This window comes from Caenorhabditis briggsae (genome assembly GCF_000004555.2).
Source record: "Caenorhabditis briggsae complete genome, chrIV, whole genome shotgun sequence".
Classification (NCBI taxonomy): domain Eukaryota; kingdom Metazoa; phylum Nematoda; class Chromadorea; order Rhabditida; family Rhabditidae; genus Caenorhabditis; species Caenorhabditis briggsae.
This window is the reverse complement of record NC_013487.2, coordinates 3,376,162-3,399,269: the sequence shown is the minus strand read 5'-3', so window position 1 is coordinate 3,399,269 and position 23,108 is coordinate 3,376,162. Positions and strand designations below refer to the sequence as shown.

The 23,108-nt window shown below is 33.8% G+C and overlaps 6 protein-coding genes and 1 non-coding gene across 7 annotated transcripts in view; 1 reads left to right on the top strand and 6 right to left on the bottom strand.

The window, feature by feature from the left end:
• Positions 1–1,219: 1,219 nt before the first annotated feature.
• On the bottom strand, positions 1,220–6,021 carry Cbr-str-173 (the record flags this gene model as incomplete). The annotated part of the gene is made up of 11 exons (XM_045244968.1): positions 1,220–1,462; positions 1,511–1,784; positions 2,363–2,497; positions 2,600–2,678; positions 2,726–2,813; positions 3,308–3,586; positions 3,633–3,906; positions 4,828–4,962; positions 5,407–5,485; positions 5,530–5,617; positions 5,824–6,021. The coding sequence occupies 11 exons, from the start codon at positions 6,019–6,021 to the stop codon at positions 1,220–1,222; spliced, it is 1,872 nt and encodes a 623-aa protein (XP_045094621.1).
• A 1,033-nt stretch (positions 6,022–7,054) lies between these two features.
• On the bottom strand, positions 7,055–9,310 carry CBG11672 (the record flags this gene model as incomplete). Its single annotated transcript, XM_045244967.1, has 7 exons — positions 7,055–7,128; positions 7,289–7,457; positions 8,148–8,421; positions 8,616–8,750; positions 8,852–8,930; positions 8,980–9,067; positions 9,113–9,310. The coding sequence occupies 7 exons, from the start codon at positions 9,308–9,310 to the stop codon at positions 7,055–7,057; spliced, it is 1,017 nt and encodes a 338-aa protein (XP_045094620.1).
• A 3,105-nt stretch (positions 9,311–12,415) lies between these two features.
• On the bottom strand, positions 12,416–14,501 carry CBG11671 (the record flags this gene model as incomplete). Its single annotated transcript, XM_002632730.1, has 7 exons — positions 12,416–12,489; positions 12,538–12,715; positions 12,774–13,047; positions 13,270–13,404; positions 14,146–14,224; positions 14,282–14,369; positions 14,421–14,501. 7 exons carry the CDS (start codon positions 14,499–14,501, stop codon positions 12,416–12,418), a joined length of 909 nt encoding a protein of 302 aa, XP_002632776.1.
• A 2,199-nt stretch (positions 14,502–16,700) lies between these two features.
• CBG11670 lies at positions 16,701–17,638 on the bottom strand (the record flags this gene model as incomplete). Its single annotated transcript, XM_045244966.1, has 4 exons — positions 16,701–17,051; positions 17,251–17,374; positions 17,425–17,504; positions 17,555–17,638. The coding sequence occupies 4 exons, from the start codon at positions 17,636–17,638 to the stop codon at positions 16,701–16,703; spliced, it is 639 nt and encodes a 212-aa protein (XP_045094619.1).
• Positions 17,639–20,966: 3,328 nt separating this feature from the next.
• CBG11669 lies at positions 20,967–21,564 on the top strand (the record flags this gene model as incomplete). The annotated part of the gene is made up of 2 exons (XM_002632728.1): positions 20,967–21,197; positions 21,436–21,564. The coding sequence occupies 2 exons, from the start codon at positions 20,967–20,969 to the stop codon at positions 21,562–21,564; spliced, it is 360 nt and encodes a 119-aa protein (XP_002632774.1).
• A 109-nt stretch (positions 21,565–21,673) lies between these two features.
• On the bottom strand, positions 21,674–21,745 carry CBG29097. The gene has a single exon. It is a non-coding gene (tRNA).
• A 134-nt stretch (positions 21,746–21,879) lies between these two features.
• CBG11668 overlaps positions 21,880–23,108 on the bottom strand; it is a gene marked incomplete at both ends in the record, with an annotated part of 2,035 nt that continues 806 nt past the window's right edge. Inside the window, 2 exons of the mRNA XM_002632727.1 lie at positions 21,880–22,096; positions 22,767–22,976. Of these exons, the coding sequence (XP_002632773.1) occupies positions 21,880–22,096; positions 22,767–22,976 (427 nt within the window). The remainder of the gene's footprint in view (positions 22,097–22,766; positions 22,977–23,108) is intronic.

The following is a 23,108-nucleotide window of genomic DNA, read 5'->3' as shown; positions in this document are numbered from 1 at the left end:
AGTCGCGCCACTCGCGTGGCCTAGGTTTCTCACTGAAAATCCTCGTCCCTCGGCGGCACCTTTTTTTGATTTTTTTTTCCTTTTCAACTGCGTTTTTTGGGAATTTTGGATTTTTCCGAATTTTTTCGCAATAATATTCTGAAAATAGATAAATTTTAACACATTTTGATGCAATAAAAAATTGACCGGAGTCCCCCTTTAAAGGTGGGGGGACATGAAAAAAATACTGTTCTTGAAATTCCGTTCAAAGATGCCTCTCGAGGAGTTGTACTTGTGAGGGCGATGATTGAGGGTGCGGCGCCGCTAACGACTGAGCCACGCGGCCAAAGATAAAGCGCACGCCCGTTTGCATACATAAAGGCGAGGACGACAGCTGTACTCAGAGTGACATTAAGCGTTGTACACCGTGACGGTAGAATGCATACTCTAGCTACAAAAAAACTACGAAAAATCTCCTGTCCCCCCACCTTTAAAGATCGATCTTTACACTTTTATAATTTTTATCGTAATCCATTCATTTGTAAGCGCTGGCTGCTAGCTCAGCTAGCCAGAATTTATCGATTTAGGCAATTTATTTAATTGGGAAATTTGAAAAAAAAATGAAAAAAAATCAATGTTTCAATTTTAAGATTTCAATTTTCACAAAATATTATCCAATGTTGATTTGAATTCCCGGAGAAGAACCTCGATTTTGAATTTGGCGCCCATTTTGGACGCGTTGCGTGTCTGCGTACGCGGCTGCTAACTGGGGAGCAGTCAAATTTCTAGCGCGCTTTCATAAAGTCAAAAAAAGCGTGTCTTCTAGAAGTCAACAGGTAGCTGAAAAACTAGGAATTTTTTTAAAATTTTGTGAATGTCAAGTTCTCAATCTAGGTCTGTTTTACACCCTCCAAACTTTCCAAAGTGATTGGAAACTTGATAGCCGAGCTCCAGGCTGAGAATGGCCAAAAACCAACTGAAGAATTTGTTTTTGTATTTTTTATACCGTATTCGTCGGGTTAATTAACTTCATTGTAAATGATTTATTTTTTATAATTTGTACTGTTTCATTTAGTTCATTTCATTTTCAGATTCATATTTAGTTTTAATGGTTCAGCGAAATTTGAAAAATGGATCATTATCGTATTTTTACAGTTTTTCAATAGTTTCCAAACATTAAGTCGCAGCCTGACACGCCCGAGTCACATACTCATCTGACACCCCTTGAACCTTCGCATCCTTACACCGAAACCAATCCAACACACCTGAAATTAGTAGGTACAGTAACCCAAACTCCCTTCAAACCTATGATTGCTTTTCTGTAGTAATCAACGAAAAATAGGGTTGGCAAAGCATCAATCGCCGAGTACATGGCAAAAACCAAAGTGATCGGTGCGGCTATAAATTGGCAATTAATTTCGAAAATCGGAAAAATAAAGATAAATCCAAATGGGATATAAAAGAAGACTACAGGGAGGACTGTCTGGAACTGTTTGTATTTTTTGAAGAGGTTCCCAAATGCCTTAATTACCTGAGCAATTAGCGCTTTGTACAATTGCATCTGAAGGTTTCTAGCGAACTCCGATTCTCCATGATCTAGAAGACATCGAACTTTTTTCCAGCTTTTTAATCCACAAATAAGCATTGTGAGGAATGGAATTGTTAGGAGGGTTAGATAACAAGATAAACCGAAAAAAGCTAGATAACTTGTAAACTTTTGTCCATTTTGGTCTAGAGGAAAAAATGCAGCAGCTCCATAGACAACATCTTCCATATCCAAATTGAAGAATTCTTTTACGGTGCTTCTAGAAAAAAATGTTAATGTTTCAGTGTAGAGATAATGTGTGAAAGTTGAGTTATGATTATTAAAGTGATTTACCGATTTTTGAGTTTTTGATGTCAAGAGATTTAAAATGAGCCCAAGCACGACTCCGCCCATTTTTATTTTCCAGCGAAGCAAAGGTACACGGTCGCAGGACAGTAGCGGCGTCAACCGCGTAGCTCTGCGGTGGGCGGAGCCTAGTCGTGTTTATACTCATTTTGAAGCTCTTGACATTGAAACTGAATAATCTGAGTTTCATTGAGAAGTTCTGAAAACTTTTCGAGTTATACCCAAAAAAATTTTAATCGCTATTTTTTATTTTTCTTCTAACTTTGCTGGTTTTCCAGATTAAGTTGTTCAAGTTTCTCTAGTTTATGTGAGCCCTAAAGCAACTATTATATGTGCCTTTAAAGTGGAGATGGGCGGAGCCTATTTAAGTATTTATCCTTGTACTTTTTTGAAACAAAATTTTGATGTTTCAACTACAATGTATTATCCTTAATACCCTCCCATCATAATAAAACGGAGTTTTTGTTAGCCGGAATACGCAATTTTTCTAACCTTATATACTCTGTTGTCTCCTTGTTCATTGGAAATGTAAATTCCGTCACCAGAAACCAAAGGACGCCTCCAAACAATGGAATACTGAACCATAAAAATAAAAACTTCTGATTGAAAAATCGAAGACGGCCTTCTCTGAAACAACGGCATTTCGATTACCCATTGAAAATTTAAAACAAATTATAATAAAACTATTTGACAAGCTATGGAAACTGCAAAAATATATGTTTCAGTAACCTCTCCAATGCGAAAAATCGATAAACAAAATGAATCGCCATTCCATATGTGGTCACTCCAATACATCCACACAACATCCCTAAAATTTGCTATTCTCAATACAGCGAATTTGCAATTATTACTTACTGATAGACAACTCAGCTACCCAAGGTGTCAGATGCCTGTCTTTTACATCGACCACCATGAAAAACGCACTTTTGTAGGTTTGAATGTTCTGGAATTAGAAGAACACCACTTCAAAATTAAGCTAACGAGAAAATCATTGTTGTCCCAAGCACTACACAAAAAGCAAAAGAAAAAATGCCCACTCGGGAGTCGAACCCGGGTAGTCAGTTTTGCGTACAAGGTTGTTGCCTTTTGCGCCAAAAGAGCGCGAAGCTTGCCGCCGCGGTGGTAGCTGTTACTTGCTCACCGGTTGAACGACCGCATCGATCAAAGAAAACAAAAGTGAGCAACAGCAAAAATAGGTCATCAAGTGGCGATAGGTACCCATAATTTTTGGGGATTTAGTGATAATCAGGTAGATGGAACAAAAATATGAATAACAATTCAGGAATACAATTTTATTGACGCATACTACAAACTACGAAAAATATCACTTCTTTTTTTCAAAATTTTTTCCTGTTCCTTCTAGTCCTCATATGCTCATATATTTTATTTCTTTCAATGCAGTAGGGTTATTATAAATTATACAGTAGTCTGACAGACCCTTGAAACTGATTCATCCACTGTCCCTTCAATTCTCGCTTTTTTGCATTGGAAAACTTCTGAAAAATTCAAACAATTCAAGTTTTTGGCGCCAAAATTACCCCAAATCGCATTTCTATAGTAATCGACGAAAAACAAGGTTGGTAAAGGATCTAGAGCTGGATAGATGGCAAAAACCAAAGTGACAGGTGCAGCCATAAATTGGCAATCAATTTCGAAAATTGGGAGGATGAATATGAATCCAAACGGGATGTAAAAGAATACTACAGGGAGGACTGTCTGGAATATTTTGTATTTTTTGAAGAATTTATAAATTCTATCCAACCTGAGCAATGAGTGCTTTGTACAATTGCATCTGAAGGTTTCTAGCGAATTCCGATTCTCCATGATCTAGAAGACATCGAACTTTTTTCCAGCTTTTTAACCCACAAATAAGCATTGTGAGGAATGGAATTGTTAGGAGGGTTAGATAACAGGATAAACCGAAAAATGCCAGATAACTGGTGAATTTTTGTCCATTTTGGTCTAGAGGAAAAAATGCAGCAGCTCCATAGACAACATCTTCCATATCCAAATTGAAGAATTCTTTTACGGTGCTTCTGGAAAAAAATGTTAATGTTTCAGTGTAGAGATAATGTGTGAAAGTTGAGTTATGATTATTGTGTAGTCGCACACTACAGAAAATTGTTTTTTGTTGTCAAAATTTTCTGTTTCTGAACGGTGATTTGTAATTTTTCATAAACAACATCTTCCATTCCCAAATTCAGTGTAGAGATAATGTGTGAAAATTGAGTAATGTGGCTTTTGAATTTTGAAAATTGCGATTTTTTGTTCAAAATTCACTGTTACTATAACACTAATTTTCAAGTTTGCAGTAAGCTGTATTTTATTATGAAATACTGTATCCATCTAAAATCTCCTCAAAGAATCTCAGAATTCCAGAATTCCAAAACTCGGATTTTCAGAATTTCAGAATCAAAAACGTTTTTTTTTTCGTTGTTTCACTGTGTCAGCTAGAGCCTAAGTATCAGAGAATTATCAGATCTCTATTGTTCGCATCAACATTTTATTAGTTTTAAAAACTTTCATATTTCTCATAGGAACCGAGATAATTAAGCTCGAAGTACTATGTAGTATAGGGGAGGCTAAAATGAATACAGTATGCCCAAAATTTCTTCTGGCAAAAATTTCGAAAAAAAATCAAAAGAAAATTCAAGTTTTCACTGCTTCAATGATTTATCATATACACAATAACATTCTTGACAATTAGTATTTTCTAATTCTTGGTACTAAAAATTGAGGAAACTCTAAATTAGCTCAAAACCTGTAAAAATCACTTCTAAAAAGTATTTTAATAGGTATTTTCCCTAAACTCAATTTTTTTACTTGGAATGCCAAGACTTGAAATTTTTCTTCGATTCAAAATTTTTCAGTTTCAACTAATGTTTTTTTCTAGTTGCAGTATCCTATAGAATCGATAGCTTCTCCGTTTTTCTCAATGATTAAAAAAAAATCCAAACCGTATATATTCCGTTGTTATTGGATCCATGGAAAAAACGGTCCCAGTCACTATGAACCATATGGTACCGGCAATCAATGGAATACTGAGCCAGACAAGCAAAAATTGATGATTGAAATATCGAAGACGGCCTTGTCTGGAAAAAAAGTTCGAAAGTTCATCTGAGTATTCTTTCTTTATCAAATTTGGAACAACTTTTCTCATTTTACCAAATTCTTGCAACAGCAAAAAAAGTTATTCAACTAAGGACTTTTCCCAATCATCTAAAAATTTTGAAACCGTACAGCGAAAGCAGGGCTGGGCGAGCAATCGGCTTTCGCGGGAAACAGATTGCAAAACACACGCATTTCGCGAAAAAAGTGGGCGGAGCATCGGGCGCACATTAAAGAAAATTTGCTTTCGTGTCGAGACCCATCGGCATAATTGCATGTTCCTTTAATCGCGAATTGCACAACAAGAAAGAAAATTTTGCAAAACGTCAAGGTTTTTCTCCCATCCTCGCCCACCCCTGAGCGAAAGCATAAAATTTTATTTTCTCAAAATTTTACCAAATTCTTGTAACAGCATGAAAAGTTATTACCTTTCCAATGCCAAAAACCTATAAATAAAATGAATGGCTATTCCATACACCGTAACTGCTATGAATCCACATAGGAGGTCTGAAATTGTGATAATTTGTTTTTAGTAGAGCACATTTGCAAACCTATGAAGAATTCAGCCACAGAAGGAGTTAAGTGCCGACTTTTAACATCGACAACCATGAAAAACGCACTTTTGTAGGTTTGAATGTTCTGGAATTTTAATTTTCACACTTCTGAAAAACCCGCTTTAAAATCGGGCTAGCAAGAAAAAAATTGTTGCCCCAAGTACTACACAAAAAGCGAAGAAAAAATAGCATCTAGTGGATTTGAACCCGGGTAGTCAGTTTCGTAGCCGGGGTGGTTACCAGTTGCGCCAAATGAGCGCAAATCGCGGCGAGTAGCTGTTACTTGCTCACCGGTTGAACGACCGCATCGATCAAAGAAAACAAAAGTGAGCAACAACAAAAATAGGTCATCAAATGGCGATAGGTACCCATAATTTTTGGGGATTCAGTGATAATCAGGTAGATGGATACGGTATTCACAAATGCTGATAAAATCACGGAACAAATTTGAATGGTGGTTTTGACATTGGCGAATGTTTCGATTTGCATTTGAAGTTTGGTTGAAAATGTAACTTTCACTAAAATGGAACATTGAACTTAAAATTGTTTTTTATTAAATGTTATTCCTATAACAGTAATACTATGTAAGCATTAAAATAGATGTTTGGTTTCACAGTAGGACATTTCTAGAAAAAAATAAATAAGAAAAAACGAATAACAGGAAGAAGACAACGGAAGTTAGACGAAAAAAAAGTAATTAAATTTACCGATTCAGAGAATTCACAAAACATACAGTAGTACGAAGCTAGTTGCTTTACAGTGGAATCTATAGAATACTGTAGATGTGTATACAAAATCAGAGATTTAAAAAGTAAATAAGATTGAAAAATTCCGAAATATAATTCAATAAAAATATGAAGTTTACAAGATTCACCCATGCTGAAGATCAGTAAATTTTGTTTGGCTGATGATGTGTGACTCAATATATTTTTTCAAGCCAGAAATTTTTCATGCTTGAATTGATAAGGCTAGTGATAAGGTGAAGGGATATATGAAACGAATCATCAGGGTACCATATAGCTACCAACTGAACTACGCGGATGAAAGGTGCCTATACCTTTAAGATTGCATTGTAGTTTTTTCTCAATTTTGTTTCTGCTTCAGGTTCGTAGAAAATTTTTTAAATAATATTTTTGGTGCAATTTGGGGACCTATTCTATCATATGCTTGCTTGGTTTGCAGTTGTGGTCAAAAACAGGGCCGTGGTCTTGGCAAGGATTTAGGACTACATCTAAAAATAGTACACAAATTCTGATGTGTCCCATAAAGTGGTTTTTATCAACTTTGAGAAACATACATTTTTTTCGAGTCCATTATTCTTCAGCCTGATTCATATGACTTCTGCTCAGACACAAATAAATTCAGTGAACCAAAAAAAAAGTCTCATTCATACAATTCATTAGGTCAACGATTTTATGTCTAGTTTGACAAGAAGTGACGAATTAAAAAAAAATCACAGTTTCACAAAGTCTTTATTTTAAATTGGAGTTTTAACAAATTATTACAGACCATAAAATTTTCATCACTCAATAACTGTAGATCCAATACTATCCATTCCAACTCGATTCGCTCGACATTTGGTGGTTTTGAAGAAGTCTGAAAAGTTAATTAGGCATCTTAATTAGTTAATTACTCTAATTATAGAAAGTGTCTACCGGAGAAATGGAAACTAGGGGTCAAGTCATGGAGACCGCTGAGCTAACCTTTTTTGAGCTATTTTTTTGTGATCTTCAAGCAGATTTTAACGGATACTTGCCAATTACAGGAATTCTATAATAATCCACAAAATATAGTATTGGCAATGGATCAACAGCTGGATAAATTGCAAAAATCAAAGCCGCCAAAAATTGGCAATCGATTTCAAAAATCGGAAGAGTGAATAGGAGTCCAAATGGGATGAACAGGAGGATGACAGGGATAATTGTCTGAAAATTTGGAGGATTTTTGAGATTCTGAGGTCCAGAGATTCTTAAAATTCTGATTGTGAGAGTGAAACATTTTTATGTTTAGGGATATTTATTATTGGAAATTATGACTTTGATTTTGCACGAGTTTAATTTATTCTAAAAAGATTCTGAGATTTTCAAGTTTAGTGATTCTGGAGCTCTAGGAGCCCAAAATTCTGGGATCCTAAAATTCTAGGATCCTAGGGTTCTGAAAATCTGAGATTCAGAAAATACAGAATTCTGCGATTCTGAGAGTCCGAAATTGTGAAATTCCGAAATTCTGGAATTGAGATTCGGATTCTAAAAATCCAAAATTCCAAAAATCCAAGATTCTGAAAACCCAAGACTCTGAAAGATTCTGAGATTCTGAGTTTCTGGGGTCATAAGATTCTCAAATTCTTAAATTCTGAGATTCTTAAATTTCAAGATTCTGAAAATCCAAAATTCAGAAATTCTAAAATTCTAAAAAAATTTTACCGTTAGAGAATAGTGATATGAAATTTTATGATTTATGATGTTTTGATTGATTTTGATTAGAAACTAATTGTTAAAGTATAATATGATACTTCGAGTTCGTACTATCTTGAACTCTGGGAATTCCAGATGTCTGGAATCCCAGAATTCCAGAATTTGGAAATTCAAACTTTTTTCTGAAATTCTGAACTCTACCTGTGCCACCAATGCCTTATAAAGTTGCAACTGCAAATTCTTAGCAAATTCTGAATCTCCTTGTTCCAATAACCCTCCAACTATTCTCCAACTTTTGAATCCAAAACTCAAAATAATGGAAAATGGAATAATCATAATTGTTAAATATCCAGCAAATCCGGCAAACGACCACCATCCAATTACTTGTTTTCCATTTTCATCAAGAGGGAAAAATACGCCTGCATTGTAAGCACAATTGTCAATATCCATGTTGAACGTTTCGTTTACTATTGATCTATGGAAAATCGATTTTTAAAGTCAGGATTCCAACGATGAAAGATCAATCATGTAGTTTTGTGAATTTCTAATTTGAAACCGAAATATTTTTTTTTTGAAAAAAAACTTCAATTAAAGGCCAATTCAAATACAAGGCTACGAACAATGGGGCAGCCAAGGCCAGCCGCGGCCAAAAAATAGCAAAAAGCTCACCTTATATACTCTGTTTCCATTTTGGTCTTTGGAAAAACGTAGGCGGTCACTAGGAACCACGCGGCTCCGCCCACCAGAGGAATCGAAAACCAAAAAATGAGAAATGCGCCTTTAAAGTATCGAATTCGGCCTTGTCTGAAAAAATCAACATTAAAATCTCAGAATTTCAGAATCCTAAAGTTTCAGATTCTTGGATTTTCAGAATCTCAGAATCTCAGAAGTTTAGAACCTCCTACCTCTCCAAAGCAAAAGATCGATAAACAAAATGAATTGCAATTCCATAAATTGCTATTCCAAAACTTCCACATAACGCATCTAAAAATTCAAAATTTGATTAATTAAGTTGAAAATTTCAAAAACTTACAAACTGCAAATTTCCCAAACCAAGGCGCAAAATTCCTTCTTTTCATATCCACAACCATGAAAAATGCACTTTTGTAGGTTAGGATATTCTGGAAAATCCCTATTAATTACTTAATTACACAAATTAAAATTACCGGCTGCACAATCACATCCAAAATTCCAAAAATCATGGAACAACAGCAAAAATAAACCATAAGATGGCGGTAATTTCCCATATTTTTTGGAGACTTTGTGATAATGAGGGTGATTAAGAGGGAGTTAATTAATAGGGAAGCAATTACAGATATCACTTGGATTGCGAGTTTCACGAGACGATAAGATTCGGTATTCATTTTTCGGTCTTTTTTTTCTGCGCCACAAAAACTTTTCGAATGAAAAAAAAAGAGTGATAATAATGAAATTTTTCGTTTTCTTTCATAAAAACAGAAACCGTAAATGAAGCAGAAGATTCTAATTAGTGAATACGAGACTTTTTCTAGAAAATTCTATGTCATAAAAGTATGAAAGCATAAAAAATATGGAGTTTGAAATAAGAGGGGAAAAGTTTTCGGTCAGCCTGATCCATTAATCCGACCCCCATAGAAATTGGAATTTCTCGAAATCAAAATGTCTATTCAGAGTTGGGAATTTAATCCGATTCTGGCATCTTGGTTTTTTCTTACTTCTACAAAATAAATTTCGTGTATTGGTGAATCAAAAATCTTTGGGTCAAAATTTTGTGGGTGAAACAGCGAAAAAATATTTTTCTTGGAAAACTGAAATTCTGAGATTCTGGAATGCTGAAATTTTGAAATTGATCGGATTCTGAAATTCTGAAATTATTAATTGTTTTGACAACACCAAAAAATGATATATGTTTCAATTACCTATTTAACTCGACAATTCGAAACAGTAAAATCGATTTTAATTAATTTTCAAGAATTTTTATTCGTAGGATTGCGAATTTCTATAATAAATAAAATCTTTCATTACTAATAACAAACACCAAATTCTGTCTGTGATGATGTATGTCGCATGGCGTTTCACCCACTCAAACTTACCCGTTTGAACTGGAATTTGGATGGATGGATCGGAAATTTTTATTAGTTTATCCCCGACCTTTTCTATTTTCGAAATTTTGTCTCTGACGTCTTCTGGAGACGTTTTTCTTTTTTTCCAATACCAGTACTTCATAAGACTATTGAAGTAATTTTCACGTCATTTCCGTCTAACCGCCCAGTATTTTTCTCATCCACGTTAGCATTGAAAAAGAGGAAAAGTTTGGGAAAATAGTTTTCAGTATGGGTTTTGAAGTTTGAAGGGAAAGGACTGGAATAGCTGGAAAAATGAGAATGATGAAGAAAATGTGCTTTCAGGATTCTTCGAATTTTCTAGGCTTTGAATTTGAACCTTTTCTCCGAGTTTACGAATTTAGCAGAATATAAATCGTTGAGATTATGAATTTATAAAAAAAATTGTGTTTTAAACAGTTTCGTTTTTTCTAAAATCCGGTCTTCGAATTCCAAAATATGAGTGTTTTCGAATTTCCGAATTTCTGAATTTGAAAGAGCAAAATATTTTGTAACTTCAGAAATTCTCAAACCTTAAGCTTTGGAAAAGCAGAAATTTCAGAATTTAACAGTTATAAAAATATGGGTTAAGTACCGTAAAACCTGTCCTAGAAGGGCCCCTCTAATAGAAGGGCCCTCTGAGAAGGGTCTTGAAAAATAGAAGGGCCCCCTGTAATAGAAGGGCCCCCGCAATAGAAGAGCCCCCGCAATAGGACCCCTGTCAAGAAGGACCTCTCCATAATTTACCATGAAATCAACAATTTCCGTACGATTTCAGTAAAAAATATTCAAAGAATTTCACAATTTAATAGAAATTTGTTGGAAAAACTATTTCTTTTGATAAATAATTTGCTCAATTTCGGAGTTGACAGATTTTCATGAATTTTGAACGGAAATCCGTCGATTGGTTCGATGAAAAATTTCAAGAAAAATAGCTGGAAAAATTGAAGGGCCCCCTCTAATTGAAGGGTCCTCCGGGAGCACCTTGGAAAAATAGAAGGGTCGGCCCTTCTAATACAGGTTTTATGGTATTCGAATTCAGTAAATCGAATTCATGAATCCCTAAGTTTCTGGATTTCCAACTTTCTAAATTTCTAATTTCGAATTTCGTGAAATTTCCAAAATGTTGAGTATTCGATTTTCTTTTTTTGAGAATTCGATTTTTTCTGACTTTTTTGAAAATGATCAAATTTTCGATTTTCCGAACTTTAAAATTCAAAAATGTTTGATCTTCCGATTTTAAATTTCTAAATATCTGAATTTTGAAATATAAATATTTTTTTTCAAAATTTATGGGATTCTGAATTTCTGAATCTTAATGTTTGAAAATTTGAATATTTTGAGGATTTTTTTCGATTCTTTTTTGAATCACAGCTTCATAGCTTTTATGAGAAGTATTGTTTTAATTGGAGCTTCAGAGTTTTTCAAATTTCTGAATTCTAGAGCTCTTAAATATTCAAATTTCTGATTTCCGAACATCCGGCTGTTAGTATTTCAGAATTTTCGAATCTCTGAACTTTTGTATTTCCAAAAAAAAAAGAAGGAAAAATACGAGCTTCTGAATTCATTGAATTTTCTGGACTTAAGTCTTTAAAAATTGAACACAATCCGAATTTACTTTCTGAGTGGTCGGAGTATACTGTGGAGCATACTGGGGGCGTAAGTATACTGTCAATCAAGTTTAAAAGAAAACGTCATCTTCTATTTCTCCCCGGTTTTGAGATTCAAACGTTTTAAGTGAAGCCAGGAGATTGTAGCCGCCGGCAGGCGGCAGAAATCGACTGATTTTGGAACATTCTGAAACCGAAAATGTTCCTTTAGAATTCTATGAATTTCAGGTTCGGAGACTTGAGACTCTGACAGTTGTGGAGTTTAACTCAAGAACTACGCGGAAGAGCTGACCTATAAGATACAGTAGTCCGAAATATTTGAAAGAAAATTTTGAAAGAATGAAACTTGTCATGAAATTGACAGATGCATAAAAATAACTCAATAACTGATAAAAATGTTTTATTTTTAGAAAAATGTTTGAAAACAGAAATTTTTTTTGCAGAAAAAAAAGCAATTTTTGGTGTATATGTGAGATTTTGAGATTCATGAAGTTTCGAAATTCTGAGATTCTGAGCTTTTGAAGAATTCAGTAGGTTTTTGAAATTCTGAAAATGAGATAGGTCAACGATTATATCCGTTTTATTTAATCTTTAACTGGACACTCAGAAACAGTGAAATCAAATTCATAATTTTTTTTCCAATAATACTCTTCTTTTTTGTCAACATTCAAAAACCCAAGTGTATATTTCGAAAGTTCAAAAAATTTCGAAAAAATCCAGGAACAGCAGTTAAATTTGATAAAAAACTATCAGAATTCTCAAATTTGAAATTTGTTATTCATTCAACAATAACAGAACGCTCAACATCCGGTGAAACTTGGCTTCCTTTGCATTTTAATTTCTTGAAAGTTTCTGAAAAACATTAGGTTTTCAATTTCTGGAAAAAAATCGTAAAATTACCAATTATCGGATTTCTATAGAAATCTACAAAGTACAGTATTGGTAAGGGGTCCAAAGCTGGATACGTGGCAAAAATTAGGGTAATTAGGTAAGCAATTAACTGGCAATTAACTTCGAACATCGGGAGAGTGAATATAAGGCCGAATGGGATAAAGAGAAAGGAAACTGGGAGGATTGTCTGGAAAAAATAATTTGATTTGTAATTAACTGTTTAAAACTGTAGTTTTTTATCCAACCTGAGCCACTAAAGCCTTATACAATTGCATTTGTAAGTTTCTTGAATATTCCGATTCGCCATTTTCCAATAAATTGGTCACAATTTTCCAACTTTTGAATCCAAAAATTAAAATTATAGAGAATGGAATAGCCATAAGGATAATATAAATAGAAAATGCATAAATCGTTTGGTAATTTAAATATTTTTGTCCATTTTTGTCAATTGGATGAAAAAGTCCACATACGTAAACAGTATCCTCCACATGAACCCCAAAAGTTTCTAAAATTGTTGGTCTGAAAAATGTTTAATTTCGGAAACTTCATTTTTGGGATTTTTGAAAGTTTTGATATTAAAAATTTCAAATTTCAAAAATAATTTTTCATTAAAAAGTACTGTTTCTCGATTATTGTGAATTTTCGACAACTATATTATTCCAATGGTTGCACTATTTAATTGTTTCAATAGTTTACGCATCTCTCTTAAAGAAAGTATTGAAATTTAAAACTTCGACTAACCTGATATAGTCTGTATACATCGAGTTTATGGGAGACATATTCCACGTCACTAGAAACCAGCTTATTCCACTGAATATTGGAATTGAATACCAAATTAGCATGTAGGTGCCCTTGAAATATTTTAGGCGGCCTTTTCTGAAAAAAAAATTAAAGTTTGAAAAATTGGGATACTTTGGTTTGGAAAAAAAAATCCGTAATTTCCCGAGTTTTCTTGTCTCAACCATGTCAAATTCTTTCCAACTGAAAAGTTAATATAACCGAATTGAAACATGAAATTTTGAATTTTTCAACTTAATAGAAAAATTCCAGTTTCAGAATTCTGATTTTAGTGTTATAGTCATTTCGAAATCAATCAACTCGAATAACATCTATTTACAAAAAAAAAATAGAAAACAAAAAATTCCAATTTTCATTTATCACAAAATAAAAATGAATCGCAGAATCTCAGAATCTCAAAATTTCAGAATCCTTCAGAATAGATTTTCAGAGTTTTAGAAATTCAGAATTTCAGAGTTTTAGAATCGGAAAACTTCAGCATCCTTCAGGATCTCAAAATTTCAGAATCTTTCAGAATAGATTTTCAGAATTTTAGAAATTCAGAATTTCAGAATTTTAGAAATTCAGAATTTCAGAATCGGAAAACCTCAGCATCCTTCAGAATCTCAGGTTTTCAGAATCTCAGAGTCTCAGAGTCTCAGAATCTCAGAATCTCAGAATCTCAGAATTTCAAATATCTCGAATCTCAGAATCTCAGAATCTCAGAATCTCAGAATCTCAGAATCTCAGAATCTCAGAATCTCAGAATCTCAGAATCTCAGAATCTCAGAATCTCAGTATCCCAGAATCCTTCAGAATTTTAAAAATTCTGATTCCTACCTCTCCAAAGCGAAAAATCGATAAACAAAATGAACTGCAATTCCAGAAATCGTAATTCCAAAACTTCCACATAATGCATCTAAAAATTCGATATTTCAAAAAAATCATTTGTTTTCAATTTTTCGAATTTCCTCACTCAATCCAATACGAGCTACAAACGGATCTAGATTCCTCTTTTTGACATCCACAAACATGAAATATGCACTTTTATAGGTTTGAATATTCTAAAAGTGTTTTCAAGTTTATTTTTCCAAAATCGATAATTGATTGATTACCGGCTGAACACATAAGTCAATAATGCTAAAAACTATAGAACAACAACAAAAATAAACCATGAGATGGCGATAAGTGCCCATATTTTTCGGGGATTTTTTGATAATTAGGGTAATTAAGAGGGAGTTAATTAGTAGGGAAGAAAAAAAGGAGGCGGATTGGATAGTGAATTTCCAGGACTGGTAAATTCTCTGGCGATTTTGTTCCATTTTCTGTCTTTTTTTAGTTGGTAGGGAGAAAAAATATCAGAAAAAGTTTTTTTTTTCTTATTAGTTTTTTTTCTGACAAAAGGAAATGAATTATTTCTGGGTACCTGGGAAGGAAGCGTGGGACAGAAAAAAATTGATCTGACTTTTATGTCTAGATTTTCAGACAAAGATCAGAAAAAACAAAATTCGTGAGTACTTTTTTTTCGGTCAGAATTTGTTGGCTGAAAATTCATTGAACAGATATTGAGCAATTACGGATATCTCATTTACTGATCCATAGAAAAATTAACGCGAATTTATAAAACAAAAGAAACAGGAAATTTCGGAATTTCAGAATCTTGAAATCTATCAGAATTTCAGAATACTTCATAATCCCGAGAAAATTATTTTCTTTTTTCTGTTTTAAAACACTCATTTAAAAATAAAAAATTTATACCAGTTATCCCCTTTTTTAATCTTCAATATTGAAATAGGTTTCCAAGTTTAACCCCCCGGTATCCCAAAAAGCGCCACGATCGGCTAACTTTAGTAAATCTAAAATTCTTAGAATTTTTAAAAAATACAATCTCCAGTTTCAGGCTGACTCAAAATAGTGATCCACTCAGCTAGTCCTCAGTGAGTTAGATGTGGTGACCAGGGATGTGATTTTACGTTTACGAATTTTACGAATTTTACAGATTTTAAGGTTTTTTGGTACTCGTAAAATTTTACGAGTGTCGTAAAACTAAATCCGTAAAATTCGTAAAAACTGGATGAGTGTTTTTTCACCATTTTTGTTCAGAATTGACAGTATTCCGGTACATTTTCATGTTCTTGATCTAGTTTTGAGTTGATTTTATGCTCACATCTCATTTTAAAGCATGAATTGCTTCATTTTCAAAAATTTTTTTTCCAAATTTGAATCCTTTTTTTTCACAATTTAGCATTTTTTAAAGAAAAAAATAAGAAAATTGTTGAAACCCCATAGAAGCATTCGGTTCTACGATTTTCAACATTTGCGGACCATTTGCCAATTGCTTAATAATAAAACTGCAGTTTTTGTTTCCATTTCAGATTCAGTTTTTTACGAATTTTACGAATTTTACGATTTTACGTTTTACGAAATTCGTAAAATAAAAATTTTACGCACATCCCTGGTGGTGACAACAATAAAATTGATAAAAAGTTTTATTCAATTCAAAACCAAAAAAAGGTTAGTTGAAATCACAATAGTTTCATCTTTCTCGTCCACTTTTACTTGGTTTGGCCACTAGATAGGCGGTCCATTCCCTTTATAATTAACGCCTTCATTTGTTCCAACTGATCACGAACTAATTTTCTTCTTATTTTCGGCCTGAATCATCTGAAGTGTTCCAAATGTCCCTGTTTCTCGTAGACCATCGCAAAGCATGATTTGTCTGATTTCGTTGAAAAACCCAGGAGCCATGGCTTCAGGCCCCAGGCCCCAGGCCCCAGGCCACATTTTCTCTGGAGCCCAGAGAAGATAAGAACTGATTGTTTCGTTTTTCTCTTCTTTCATAGTGTCCAATTCGCGTACTCGTTTTGGAATTTTTAATATTTTCAAAAAAAAAAATTTTCAGAACGTTTAAATAAATATTGAATTTTCACTTTGAAACCTGTGAAACTCGTTCACTAAAAGATTGTTCCTTTAAATCTAATCAGCTCGTTTTCTGTTTGAGATACCAAAAAATTGTCAACTGATAAAATGTTCCTGATATCAAGACAAACATTTTGGCGTTTGAAATTTGTGTATATCTTTTACAGGAACCGAGATATGTTTGGTCAAAGTTGCAAAATGGTTTCTGTCATTTGTTGTCTGTTTACGGCCATTCGGGGCTAAACCTCCTGGGCGTAGCTCTGTTCTGGAGTTCAATCATCTGCTAACTTTAAAATTCTAAAATCTCCGAATCTTAGAATCTTAAAGTCTTAGAACTGTTCGAAAACTTTGTTCAGTTTCAGAATGTTCCAAAATAATTATTCTACAAGTCTTCAGTTAATAAGAACAATCCTCTTCTGATTTTCAGAAAAACTGCTTCAATCAATTCAAAACCAAAAAAAAAAGTTCTAAAATTACTATAATATCTTCTCCTCTCCCGTTTTCTCCTTTGAATTCTTTTTCACTGCTTTTTCATCCATTTTTCCTTGGTCCGGCGACTTGATAGGCGGTCCATCTCCTTCATAACTGGCGCCTTCTTTCATCCGAACCGATGGAATATCATCTATTGTATCGTCACTTTTATCATTGATTTCTCTTCCTGGTTTCTTGTTTTTCACAGATTCTGGACAGGCTACTGTAGCTTTTACTTCAGTTCTGATTGTTGGAATCGTGATGACTGATGGGAGTTTTGGAGGAGGAGGTTTCGGTTGGGATTTTTCATGTATTCCGGCGTAGCTGGATTTCTTGGGATCCGGTTTGGCAAGTTTCTTTCCTGAATTTCATACTTTCAGAATCTCGAAATTTCAGTTTATCAAACAAGATTCGATTTAAATAACTGATAGAAAAGTTTACGGATTTATGGCAAAAATGAAGCAGACAATTTCAGAATTTCAGAATTTTGGAATTTCAGAAACTCTGGATCTCAGAATTTCAGAATCCCTTACCTTCCTTCCCGTGCAAAGAAACCATTTCAGCAGTTTTGTCCAATGTGAATTCTTCTTTTTTCTTATCAAATTTCGCTTTATGATTTTCTGGAGCTGCTGATTTCAATGGATCGATTTTTTCAGTTTTCGAAGTTGCTGTGATTTCTCTGAAAATCGATAATCGATTTTTTCAAAAAAGAGAATTCTGAATACTTACATTAAATCTCCCGGCTTCTTATCTTTTCTCACTCGTTTCTTCGTTGATTTTTCAGAATTTTCTAGTTTTGCCGAAGTATTCTGAAACGACTTTTTTTCAGTTTTTTTAGTTGCAAATTTTCAAAATCTACCGTAATTTTTGTTGGCGTTTTTGATGAACAAATGGTAATAAGTAGAATGATTGGAACGACAACTGATAATGCTAGAAATAACATTTTCCTGGAAAAAAGTTAAATGGCAAAAGGAAAAATTGAAAAACGGACATATAAAAATTGATTTGTGGAATATGTGAATCTGTAATTTTTGGGAAATAGCTTTATCTGAAAATTTTGATTTTCTGAATTTCGTGGCTAATTTTTAAAAAGGATCCACATAAAATCTACGAAAATAAAAATTTGAAATTTGAGATCAAGAAACCTAAAACTGTTAATTTTGACATGAAAGAAAAAGGTATTTGGCTATATATTTTAAATGAAAAAATCTGAAAATTTTTAAAATTCAGAATCTCCAGATTTATCAAAAACGGACCCAAAATTGGCAGAATGGATGGATTATTGTATCCGGAGACTTTATAGTGAGTTTCGTTAAAACATGTGAAAAATCAACGTTTCAAAAAAAAATTCCCATAATCTGAAAATTTTGAATCTGTATTTTTAATTTATTCTTCCTGAAATTTCAAGTTTAGACATCATGAATCTTTTTATGGAAATTACTGCTTTGGAATTCTAAGATTTGGAATTTGCAGAATATGCACTTCCTTCCAGAATATATAATACTTTCCAGAATATAGAAATTGTGAAAAAACATAACAATTTTGAAAATTCGCTGATACTTTAGCAACTACCCATTTCGCAACTGGGACGTTCTAGAACTAATATAAAAAATAGCCACTTCACAAACGAACAATAGAAAACTGATCATTTCGCAACCAGGACGTTCTAGAACCAGTCATTTCAGAACCAGGCGTTTTACAACCGATCATCTTGCAACTAGACATTTAAGAACTGACCATTGATCCTTTCAAACTAGCAATTTTCAAAACAGGACCTTTTCAAAACTGACCTTTTCAAAACTGACCAATCCGCCGTGAAACGAACATTTTAAAAATTACTCAACTCGATGAGCCGGTGAACACCCCATTAATGCCACAAAAAACATCACACTTTTCTGAATATTCTGAAAATGTGATTTTTTTTCAAAAATTCCAGATCTCAAAATTTCTTGGGACAGTTCAATCGCCTCAATCTTTTCTCCTGATAAAATTATTTCAATTATCCGTCTAACCGAATCGATTTTCATGGAAGTAGTCTTCTAGAAATTTCTGCACCACTGAAAATCGTTGGAGATCTTCATGGAGATTTTGATAACTTGATAAGACTTTTCGACTTGATTGGAAAAGTTCTAAAGGAGAAATTATTATTTTTGGGAAATTATGTGGATATTGGAATGGATGGAATCGAAGTTTTAGTTTTGCTTTTTTTGTCTGAAAATTCGATACAAAGATCGCATTTTTCTTCTGAAAGGGAATCATGAGATTCCATCGGTTAATAAGGTATATATTTTTGAAATCAAAACTAAAATTACTGTTTCAAAATTTCTAGATATTTTTGGACATGTTTTTGAAGCTGCAAAGACTGTGACAGCTATTGACAATCAAAGAAAAATATTTTGAAAAATTCAAATTTTTAGGCTTCTAACTTTCTATAAATACTCTTAAAAAGTAGAGAAATTCGTTAAAGCTTCCATTGATAAGAAATAGTCAAAAAATAAATAATCCCTAAAATTTCGCTTTCTCTGTTTCAGAATCTTTAGAAATTTCTCATTCCCTATATCCTTGAATTATTTAAAAAAGAATCCAAAAAATAATTCCGAATGTGGGAAACTTCAAGAAATTCTTGAATTAAAGAACATCATATTTTGAACATTCAAAAATTATTTTGAACATCAAAAATCTCTGAAAAATCCTAACTGACAAAAAAAAGTTTCAAAATTTTCCAAAAATTTGGAGAAATCCGAAAATTATTCCAAGAGTTCTAAAACCGAGAATTCTAAAACTTTCAGAATATCAAAAAAAACTGAAAATTCGGAAACTTGGAATGTCAACATTTTCTCTAAAATCTTAAAGGAGGCCAGAGAAAAAAAAGTTTCCCTGATATTTTGCATAGAGAACCTCCATGAGGGGTTGAACTCATGACAGGCAGCTCAGGGGTACAGCGCCGCAACCGGCTGAGCTACGGGGGCGCGAAGGCGCCTGTCGACCGATGGTCTACATAAGCGCGGCGCGATTTCGTCTCCCGAACTGTCCCTCGAAATTTTTATTGTCTCGCCTCCTTTAAAATTCAAAATTTTCAAAACTCGAAATTTCTGAAATCCACAAATCTTCAAAAATACAAGTTTCTTGAAAATCCAAAAAAAATCGATTATTTTCCCAGATGTACGGTTTCTATACCGAATGTGATCCGAAATATGGACCAGGCATCTGGTGGGACTTCCAATGTTGTTTCAATCGACTTCCTTTGGCTGGTGTCCCAGAAAGTGTTTTGTGTTCATGGAGGACTCTCCAGAACTCACAAGTCTCCAGAAAATTCGGGATATTCAAAGACCTTCTGAACCGATTTTCAGTGGTTTGGAAATGGATTTATTGTGGGCGGATCCGACAAGTTGGGGTGATGGATGGTTTCAGTCTTATAGAGGTATCAAAATAATTCGTTTAGAAATACCAATGAAAAAGGATGGGATAAATATGGGAATTTTGAAACAAGATTTTTTTTGGTGTGGCTCTTGACATTTTCATTCAGAAAGAGTTTATTAGATACATTGCAATTCAATTGGCGAAATAAAAAAATTTCAATTTTCGAAAAAACCCTAGAACCTGCAATAACAAGACATTTTAATTTTAACTCCATTTATCTCGGTTCCTGTAAGAGATATCAAAAAGTGCTAAGCTAACACAATATCTATCATAGTTCCAGCCATAATTTGTCAGTTGACAACTTTTTGATTTCTCTCAAAACGAGGAAAATGGTCTTAAAAAAACGAGGAAAATGGTCTTAAACAAACCGACCCAAATATCAAAAGGTTAGGTCAACATTAAGAAAAGAAAAAATTATTGTTACCTCAGCCATTTTCAAACTGACTAGTGAACCATAAAACAAATTTACCGATTTTTGATTTTCATTCATAGACCTACTTTTCTCATGGCCCCCCCCCCCTTTTCTCATGGGCCCCCCTTGTCATAAAGAGCCAAAATATTTATGGTAAACCAATACAATGATGGACATTTCGCAACTATGAAATTTCGAAACTATGACATTTAGCAACTATGACATTTCGTAATCGACCATTTCCCAACTGGGACGATTAGAAATCTTTGAGAGATTCTGAATGATTCTAAGATTGAAACATTCCGAAGAACTCCGTAATTCTCATATTTTGGGGATTTTGAAATTCGGAAAGTTTTGAGATTCTAAAGTTCTCATACTAACTAAAAAAATGAATGTTAGAATAATTTATAAAAACGACAAAACAGTAAAAATTTGATTAATGACAATTACGTTCTACCTCACAGGAATCAGCTATCTCTTCGGTAAACGAGTAGTCGACGAAGAATGCAAACGTCTTAACATCTCTTTGATTATTCGCTCTCACATGGTGGTCCCTGATGGGTTTGAAGTGATGACTGGAAGACTTCTGATTGAGGTATTTTCGGTGGCCAACTATGCTGGAACTGCGAATAATGCAGCTGCCGTGCTTTGTGTAAATGAGAAATTAAAGGTACTGTAAATGAGAGCAATTATCTTGATTCCTATGAAAAATATCAAAATATGTCAACTGATAAAATGTTTTCATGTTATGATAAGCATTTCATCAGTTGAAAGATTTTTTATACCTCTTATAGGAACCGAGATAATTGAGCTCAAATTCAATGAGTTAAACGAACAAACGTAGTTGCAACAATACTTGATTTTCTTGAAAAATTATTTGCAAATATCTGAAACTGTAAAATTTTCAGGTAACCTATCAAAAACTGACAGCTCCACATCCGTTGTTTCAAGTTTCAACACTTCCTCTTACTGCGAATCTAGATTCTACAATTGCCCTGTCCGATTTGAAACAAGTCAAGAGATTTGTGAAGTTTTAGCTTCAAATTCCCATTCTTTTTACAAATTATCATCAAAATAATCTGATTTCCACAATAAAGACTTGATTTTCTCATCGTTTACATCAATAAAAAAGAAACAAAAAAGAAATGCCTGCTGCTGGAATCGAACCAGCGTCGCCACGGCCACAACGTGGAGTACTAACCACTATACTAAGCAGGCCGAAAGAGAAGGGGCGACAATGCGTTGACATTGTTGGGGCGGGAGAGGGGAGGAAGGAAGAGAGAGGGGGAGGGGGAACAACAGGTAGCGTTATAGTGTAAAGGAGAAGTATGAAAAAATGATAAGAATCACAATTAAATATAGCCTGCAACCAATATAAATTCCTTTCCAGTCTTATTCCCTTCACTATCCAAAACAGCTACCGTATCCCAATATCCAGGTCCCCATATCCTTCCAAAACTATTTGCGGATCTTACAGACACTTCAAACTCTTTTCCAATTAATCCAATAAAATTTGTGTCTTTGAATTTGGTCATAAGTTCTTTTGGAACATCCGAGTAGTTGGATTTTCTGAAAACTTAACAGTATAAAATACCGTTCAGTAAGATACCGTGAACACTCTAATAGAAGTCCACTCAAACCGCTTGGAGCTCAAATATCTCGGTTCATGTGAAAGTTATAAAAAAGTGATCAATTGACAAAATATTTTTGATATTATGATAAACATTTCATCAATTGATAGTGTTTTGATTTCTGTTACAGTAACCGAGATATATGAGCTCGAAATAGACGGTTTCTATTAGAGTGGTTACGGTATACAAAAACGTATTTTTCAGTTTATTTTGACCATTTTCAAAAGCCGAAAGTTTGCCTGTCAAGTGTCCAATCAATTTGAAACTTTTGGAGGATGTGAAATAGATCTTTGATTACATTGAAAACTTTGCATTCACAGATTGTTTTGAAAATTCCTCTTTTTTGTTAAATATTTGCCGATTTATGAAAGACACCCCTATTTACCTGAAAAACAGGTTACCTTCAGAAATCGGTCAATATCTGAAAAACTAGATATTTTCAAAAAATTCGGTGAATGAAAAGTTATTAACCTAGATCTGTTTTGCACCCTCCAAAATTTTTTAAGCGATCGGAAACTTGACAACCAAGCTCCAGGCTCCTGAAAATATCGAAAAATACATCTCAAAAACACGTTTTTGTGTATCTGTTTATCCAGATGTCCACTTACAACTTTAAACCCTTTTTACAGCTCTCTTCAACGCTTTCTTTCATTTTGTTATATGCACTTTGTGGGGAACTTCTCCAAAAATGACTTCGGAAAACTACTACATTCATTTTTCCAGGCTTAAAAACTGTGATATATTCATTTCTGTCTCCATAGAATGCGTGGTTCAACGGACCGTCAACACCATCGTAGACGATTATGTAGAAGACGTCGCTGGAAAAATGTATTTAAAAAACATATACTTGCTAAGATAAATGGTCTATTCAATAAAACGTGGACGCGCCGCAGGTTGCAAAGTGACACGCCCCTTTTTGAAACGCGTTCCCTTTTCCCTCTTCTCACGCG